Source organism: Protobothrops mucrosquamatus, unplaced genomic scaffold, assembly GCF_001527695.2.
Source record: "Protobothrops mucrosquamatus isolate PMUCROS unplaced genomic scaffold, P.Mucros_1.0 scaffold7549, whole genome shotgun sequence".
Lineage (NCBI taxonomy): Eukaryota > Metazoa > Chordata > Lepidosauria > Squamata > Viperidae > Protobothrops > Protobothrops mucrosquamatus.
In genome coordinates this window covers 5,914-14,772 of record NW_015393349.1, presented here as the reverse complement: position 1 = coordinate 14,772, position 8,859 = coordinate 5,914, and the positions used below count along the sequence as shown (strand labels likewise).

The window sequence follows — 8,859 nt, the reverse complement described above, 5'->3', positions numbered from 1 at the left end:
AGTGCCATTGTAACCTTGAATGATCACTAAATGAACTGTTGCAAGTCAAGGACTACATGTACACAAGGGCTTTCCTATATGCTAGACTGGATGAATGTTTTGTGTCATTCAGAATGGTCCTTTTGATGTTCTTACTTTAACAAACTATGCCTCAACAATCACTGCCGCACACCAGAATGCCAACGAAGAATATAGAACATTGGTGGCGAACCTATGGCATGCGTGCCAGAGGTGGCATTCGGAGCCCCAGCCCTGCCTCCCACTGCAACCCCCTCACCAGCAGCCTGTCCGGAGGCGCGGCCCACACAGCCAAGCACATGGCAGCCGGGCAGCAGGGGCAAGACTCCGCCCTTGCGCCCCATCACGAGCAGATAATGTTGTGGAGTGCGGGCAAAGGATGTGGCCACCATGGCGCTCCAAGGCTGCCTGTGGTGAGTGGCCCTGTAGGCGGGTGGAGCGGGGGGCAGAGCGGGGGCGGGCCAGGGGGCAAGCCGGTTTTGGGGCACTTGATCTCTAAAAGGTTCGCCATCACTGATATAGAACATACTGGAAAAGAATGAGTGAATTACAAAATGGATACAAGCCTGCTTTCTAAACAAGCCTTCACATTAGATCTTAAGACTAAGACCTTACTCAAATAATGGGAGTAATGTTAGAACTTAACTCACCTTTGAATCCTTACTGAAACCTATGCTTTCACAGAAACAACTTGGTATGACATTTTACTTATCCAACAACATAATAATTCTATCTTCAAGATTATTTTGCCACCTTCTTCAAAGAGGCCAACCGTTCTGAGACATACAGTCATTATAGGGAATTCCAAAATAAATGTTTGCAACATTACTGAGATTGGATTCCCACAAATCATATTAACAGCAAGCCCATTAAATGAAGCAACTCATTAAAATAAGAGAAATTTAGTCGGGAATTCATGCACAATTGATTTCAGAAGTTCTGTTCTAATATACTACGTTGTATAGTCTGCCCTGATAGGAAAATCAAGAAGTACAGAAACAGTTCAAAATCAATGTAATCAATTGAACACACTTGGCTTTCCTTGTTTTTGTAGCAACCTGCCAATCACCTCTGCAAGATGGCTGAGGAGATCTCTCCTTGATGATTACTAAAACAGTTATATTATTGAGGCTGTAAGTGGGGTTGACATTTTATACATAATATGCAGGTATTCTATTATACGTTAATTAATAAACATGAACGGTCATAGATTATAGAGGAATCAATGTATAATTCAGCTCAGATTTATAAAAGAACTGTAGAGGAAGCCCTGGCTGTTTTTATCTTGAATGTATAAACAGCAATTAACTTTTCACCACTTAGAAAGAATGCCTACTATCCAGAACTGCAAATTGACTGATGAGGTCACAGAACACAAGGATTATGTACACAAATATTTTTTAAGGAAAAAGGTAACTACATTAGATTGTATGGCTCAATATTAATGGTCTAATTGCTAGCATTTGTCCCACAATTTAGAGAGAAGTCAAACTACTTATGATTCTGCAACAGATTGATCTGGACTGTTTACAGGCACTAAAACTATTTATATTGCAATCTGAAGCTGAAAACATGGGAAGCAGGAAAAAAAAAATAACGTAGACCTTGCCCTATTTCTTTGTTCAAATTGTCTCCAGCTACTTTTTGAGAGAAAAGATATGGGTACCTGTGTTTTCTCCTCTATAAAGGCATAAGGGAAAATGAAAAAGACATTGTGACTGAAAGAAATAAAAATGGCACAAGGAAAAAGGAACAGCGTGTAGATAGCAAATATCACTTAGCAATAGCACTTAGACCTATATACCGCTTCATAGTGCTTTACAGCCCTCTCTAAGTGGTTTACAATGCCAGCCTATTGCCCTGAACAATCTGGGTCTTCATTTTACTGACTTCGGAAGGACAGAAGGCTGAGTCAACCTTGAGCTGGTCAGGACTGAACTCCTGGCAGTGAGAGTGAGTTAGCCTGCAATACTGCATTCTAACCACTGTCCACCACGGCTCTTGATCCTCCCTGGAAAAAGAGATGTGCAACTGGTAAGAAATTATAATACATTCCAGTATTTTTACCTTCAATGGTTGTCTTGAATTTATCACCCGTGCTTCCAGAAGAGAAATTATGACCCAAAAAAGCCCCGAAGCCAGCATGATAATTCCAGCTGCTATAAGCCAGGGAATGCTGCAAAAATAGCATAAGCTTTCTGTGGAGGTGCACACAACTACATGAATGGCACTCCATATTAGGCACATCAAGTAGAACATCAGAGAACACAAGGAAGAGTGAGGCATCTCAAATTCAGCTCTGCTGCTCAGGGCTTTTGGAAGGCTCAATAAGAGCAAGAACAGCACCTATGTCAGGAGAAAAAGAGGAAACACAGTCAAAATCTAGTCTACAACTCAACAAGGGGCAGAGATTACACACTATCACATATTGCAGGTGGGGTGCAGCATACCTGTCATTTCCCTAACCATCCAGCAAATCAAACGGATCTATTCACATGTAACACTGTATATTGTTAAGCTTTATACATTCCTCTATAGCAGTGATGGCGAACTTTTTAGAGACCGTGCCCAAAAAACACCCCCGCTCTGCCCCCCACCCTGCTCCCAAAGGACCACCCACCGCCTCCACAGCCCGCCGATCGCCCAGGCAGTCCAGCAGCACCATGGCGACCACACTCTCCACCCGTGCCCCGCATCATCTGCATGCGATAGGGCGCGAGGGCGGAGTCTTGTCCCTGCTGCCCGGCTGCCATGTCCTTGGCTGCGCTGCTTTGCACGGGCTGCACCTGGGGGTGACTCTGCTCCGGGGGACTGCTGGTGAGGAGGGGGCCATGGGGGGAGGCGGGGTTGGGGTGACGGCATGCGTGCCCACAGAGACAGCTCTGAGTGCCCCCTCTGGCACGCATGACATAGGTTCACCACCACTGCTCTATAGTATCTTGCAACTAAATTACAAGCAAATACAGGTAGTCCTCATCTTAAAACCATAATTGAGCCCAAGATTTCTGCTGCTGAGACAATTAAGTGGATTTTACCCCGTTTTATGACCTTTCTTGCCACAGTTATTAAGTAAATTACTGCACTTGTCAAGTTAGTTACATGGTTAAGTGAATCTGGCTTCCACATTGACTTTGCTTGTCAGAAGATCACAAAAGGTGATCACATGACACCAGGACACTGCAATCGTCACAAATACGAAGCAGGACACTGTTGCGAAGTGTCTTGAATTTTGATCACATGACCACGAGGATGCTGCAACATTTGTTAAGTATGAAAAATGGTCATACGTCACTTTCCCCCCCATGCTTTTGTAACTTGGAACGGTCCCTAAATGAACTGTTTTAAGTTGAGAACTACTTGTATGTGACTTTGGTATGGCAGTGGACGCAGACGTACATGTGTACGGGGGGGAGGAGCAGATTACCTTTCACTACACTGGAAATGTCTAGATGGAAGCTAATGTCAATTATACCTTCATCTACATGGACAGGTCAATTATGGCAGCTACTACCTTGTCCTTTGGTGTTTGTGAAGTTCTGGATACTGAACCTTGCCTTTTTTGTGGTCCCTGTTGCGCTCGGTCTGTCTGTCTGTCTCTCTCTCTCTCTCTCTCTCTCTCTCTCCCTGCCTCCCTCCCTGCCTCCCTCTCCGCCTCCCTCTCTCTCTGTATGATTATATAGAATAATGTCTTTTCTCTAACTCCTTGTGAAACCTGGTACTGTTTGAACTGTAAGTACAATGTATACTTGTTTCTATGTAGGTAGTTCAATTAAGTAAGAGGGGGAATTAACTCAAGAAGGGAGGAAAAAAGGAGATAAATGAAGATAAAAAGGAGAGATGAGACCAGTTACTGTAAAAGTAACAATCACAAGACCATCCGATAACTTCTATTCTTTACCATGCCTTTTGTTGCATAGAATAACTTATATCACACAGACATAAAATATCTACAACAACAACTACTGGGAATCTGGATAAAATGTCCAAATCTAAATCTAATCAGAGAGCCTTGTGTCAAGTTGAATTTGGCTCGGAATGTAAATACCGTGAAACTGTGCAAATAAAGTAACAGGTTTAATATGCTGCTTTACAAAGTAAGGCTTTGTATCCCCACAAGAGATCCATACAATTGCCATCCTCCAACTGTTCTGCAAACCTCCGAAAAACTGGCTCTGCTTTCGGGCCTAGGGTTATGGTGGCTGGCAATCATGTTAGTTTTCTTTTGAGATGCTGGGTTCTTTTCTTTCATTTTACTTTTTCCTAGTTTGGGCAACAGAGGCCTCTTAGAGATGTTGAGAGTTGAGTGGCTTTTAAGACCAATAAATAATAATTTTTTAAAAATCAGTCCATACCTCCAGAATAATCATCGTTCCTGTTATCATTGAATAGACATCATACTGGGCCACTTGCTTGCTTAAAGACGAGCTCAGGATCTTGAGAGCTTCCAAATACTGTTTTATGATTTTTTTGCTCAAATTCATGACAACTTGTGTACTACTGCCCTCCAAATAGTATTGAATCCAATTCCCATGAGCTTTTTCTGCCTTCACAAACATTTCAAATCCAGGGTCTAATAATAAGAGACGAGAATGCAGATAGAACATTATATTTTAATACAGAGTTTAAACTAAAGCTTGCCCCGTAATGTTTAACCAGTTGTTTTTCTCAGTTTATGGCTAGTAGAATGAACAACAGTGGACTAGATCACCCAGAGCCCCAAATACTTATTCAAGGTTAGCTAGCTTTCCAGGTAGGCTTCACTTACCAAAAGTAATTGGGACTGAGTACTCCGTGACTATGCAATGTGGTCACAAAGCACAATGGCAGGGGATTGCTGACTTACAATGGCAATTTCAGCAGTCCCAGTTGTCGTTCTTAAGTGAATCTTGCATGTTCACAGTGTCCCATCATCAGGTGATCACCTTTTGCAACCTTCTGCTGTCTATCTCACTGGCTTTGTTTGTCGAAAGCCAGCACCGAAGGTTGCAAACGGCAATTACATAATTGTGGGGCATTACAATGTCATAACTGTGAGGCATAAACAAGCACCTGAAACCATCACCCTAAAACCACAAGACAACTCAGAACTATGGATCAGAAATTTATCCAGCAGACCTCTGATGACGAAAAGACCGTCTTCACACACCGCCTCAGTTTCAACCACAAAGATGCTGACCCCATCGAATTCCTCGCCAATCTCGAATCCATTCTAAAAACGCGCCACACGACCAAGAAACACAAGAAGACAGCAGACAAAGAATCATCTCCAGCATCCAACGCAACAGACAAAATGAAACACTTAGCCAAAAGGAGAAGAGAGCACTAAAGACATTGAAACAAGATGAAAGCATCATCATCCTACTGGCAGACAAAGGCAGACTGTCAGTAGTAATGGACAAAACTGACTACATCCGTAAAGCCGAAAACCGTCTAAATGACACCAACGCCTACCAAATAATCCACAATGATCCGACAGAACAGCTAAAGAACAAAATAAAAGACACCCTAAGAAAAATGGAAAAAGAAAAACAGCTAACACCACTAGAGAGAAAGCACATGCAACCACAAGATTCCTCCACACCCAGGTTCTACAGTCCCAAAATACACAAGAATGGGATTCCCCCTTATGTCCAATTCTGTCTCTACCTGGAACACTGATGTACAAACTAGCAAAAACTCTGCAGAGGAAACTCAGACACCTGGTCAATGACTCAACCCACTCAATAAACTCCCCAGAACAATTTCTCCAAAGCACACCAAGATTAACAAGGAAGAAATCATGGTCTCCTTCAATGTCACTGCTCTCTTCACCTCGATTGACATCGACCTGGCTAAACAAACCATACACCACCTACTTGCTAAACACCATACCCACAAAGATAATGCCATCACAGAACACTCTATGTCCACTGAGACCATCATGAAACTTCTGGATCTATGCCTCAACATATACTACAAGTTCAAAGGGAAAATCTATAAGCAAGTACAAGGTACCCCAATGGAATCACATCACTCATATCAGGCCTAATAGCAGAAGCAGTCATGCAACGACTCAGATCCATAGCTCTACTCACCATTGAACCAAAATTCTGGAAACTCTATGTCAATGACCCCTTTGACATCACCAAATGCTCCCAAATTGAAGAAACCACACCACCTACTCAAAAACATATTCCCTGGGATCAAATTCACATGCAAAGAGGAAACAGACAACAGACTCCCATTCCTCAACATCGACATAACAAGCCTGGACAGTGGAGAACTGGAAACCCACCATCTATCGCAAATCCACAAACACAGACCAGATCCTCAGCTTTGCAAGCAACCACCCCACTGCACATAAAAAAGGCTGTGTCCAGACCCTCTTTAGAAGGTCCAGAAAACACTGCAGTACCACAACACTACAAAAAGTGGAAGAGAAATGGCTGCTTGACATCCTTCTCCATAACAGCTATCCAAAAAATTTCATATTCTGACATACAGCATCCAAACCACAACACGCCCACAGCCAACCACCACGGAAAAACTAACCCTACCATACACAAAAAGAGGTGTCAGAAATGACAGCCAAAATTCTTCAACCTTTAGGAAAAGCAATAGCCCACAAACCACAGCCATACTCCGCCAGAATTATCCAGAACCAAAGACAAGATACACAAGGATGAAAGAAACAATGTAATTACAAAATTATCTGTAACAATTGCAACCAATTCTACATAGGACAAACATCACATCAATTAAAACCAAGATCCACGAACACCAGCTGGCAGTCAAACGTCACCATCCCAAATCCTTAATCTCTACCCACACCGACACCAGCAGCACCAGTTCCATTGGAGAAACACCAAAATCATTGGCCACGCTACCACTAGCCACGCTTGTGAGTTCATCGAAGCCTGGCACTCCACAAGCAATTCCATCAACAGACACAATGACCTATAACCAGCCTATGAACCCCTCAGAATCCAAATCAACTGCGCAGAGAACCAGAGACGGCACCGACCCTCAACCAACCCATGCCAGCCCCCCCACCAGCACTTCACCTCCCAATAACCCTCACCTGATGTAAACTCCCTATCACAAGACTCACACTTGACCCATCACAAGACCCTCACTTCACACACACACACCTGACCCATCACAAGAACTACTGACCACACAAAGCTCTTATAAACAGAAGAACACTGACACTGACATCCCCTAAACTCCACTGGAAGATGTTACCTAGCTTGGTAACGAAACGTTCGGAAACCAACCCACAAGCTCAGAGAATGAATCTTCACCCTCAAGCACCTGATTGCAATTATGTGATCGCAAGGACACCGTGATGATTACAGTGTCATAAATCCTCTGGTTTAACACTGTTGAACAATTATTGAATAAGTGAACGTTAAGTGGGGACTAACTATACCGCATAATTTTGTGTGACAAAAGAAATGCTAAATACTAAAAAACGCAGAACTATGTTGGGTGCAAATCCATACAACAATAAAAAATATACTGCAGCTCAACATTACAATAAAGCTAGAATTATTCCCGTTGGGTCTTATTGATATAGAATTAGAAAAAAAAATAGGAAATTGACATTTATATTATAACCATGGGGAGATTATTGTATTCAAAAAGTTGGAAAAGCAATTAAATACAATGAGTGAAAGATTGGATTATAAAATTAACTGAATCTGCAGCTTGCTCAAAGAAAAAAAAAACCTGACAGAAAACCTTTTTGAAAGATTGAAAGCTTATATGGACTTTTTGCTGAAAGGACTGAACTAATGATTCTAGGATTTGAGAATTCCAAAGGCACAAAGAAGATAGCAAAATCATTAAGAGGATAATTACTCACTAAAGAGAATGGTAGAAGGCAATTATTTTACTTTTTTTTTCTTTTTTTATTCCTTTCTTTTTTCAATTTTTGTTTGTTTGTTTATTTTTACTACAATTTTCTGGCTACTGCTTAGGGATGCCATATTGCAAACCTGAGTCATACTGGGTGCATTCACACTTTTACAACTAAATATGACAGCTTCACGTAACTTGAAAACAAAGGCACTCTTCATAAGGAAGACACATTAACTACATGCCTACTGTATTTATGACTAATGTTGACAGGAGGTTTTTATCTCCAAGCTGAATTTGTTTTTTTAAAATTATGATAAATGTAGAAATAATGTTATACCTTCAGGTTTACATTACAGATACAAGACATATCTTCAGTGTGCTGTCTTATCCTAGACCAGTGGTTCTCAACCTTTTTAATGCCGCGACCGCAACCGGTCGTAAGTCGAGGACTAAACCGGTCGTAAGTCGAGGACTACCCAACCGGTCGTAAGTCGAGGACTACCCAACCGGTCGTAAGTCGAGGGCTTTCCCTGCCCGGGAGCGCCACACATGCGTGGTTCCGCCCCCTGCGCCAGCCGAGGCGTAGCTGGCAAGCGGCAGAGACGGAGCAGGCCGACCACCAGCTGGCCCAGCCCAAGGGAGGTAAGGCACCCACCGGAAAAGGGGAAAAAAATGGCAGACAAAAAAAATGGCGGACAGCCTTGCTTGGTGACCCCCATGAAATGGTCGATTGACCCCAAATGGGGTCCCGACCCACAGGTTGAGAACCACTGTCCTAGAAGCATGACTTAAAAGGTTTCACCGATGTTTAAGATCAACATCTAATTAGCTATAAAGCCAATTCTTACTTTTGTTTTTTTCCCCCTTTTCATTCATTTATAAGCAAGCTGCTTCTTAATTTTCAGAACATTATTTCCTTTCTTCACAATCTATGATTGTTCGTGGGAGAAAATAAAAGCATCCTAATTACCAGAACATAATGAACTTACTTGCCTTTCT

The 8,859-nt window shown here is 42.4% G+C and overlaps 1 protein-coding gene across 1 annotated transcript in view; it reads right to left on the bottom strand.

The window, feature by feature from the left end:
• Window positions 1-2,085: 2,085 nt before the first annotated feature.
• Window positions 2,086-8,859, bottom strand: part of LOC107300590 (GPI ethanolamine phosphate transferase 2-like) — a gene marked incomplete at its 3' end in the record, with an annotated part of 12,675 nt that continues 5,901 nt past the window's right edge. Inside the window, exons 5-7 of the mRNA XM_015829903.2 lie at window positions 6,093-6,194; window positions 4,371-4,594; window positions 2,086-2,364 (exon numbers count right to left, since the gene is read on the bottom strand). Of these exons, the coding sequence (XP_015685389.1) occupies window positions 2,086-2,364; window positions 4,371-4,594; window positions 6,093-6,194 (605 nt within the window). The remainder of the gene's footprint in view (window positions 2,365-4,370; window positions 4,595-6,092; window positions 6,195-8,859) is intronic.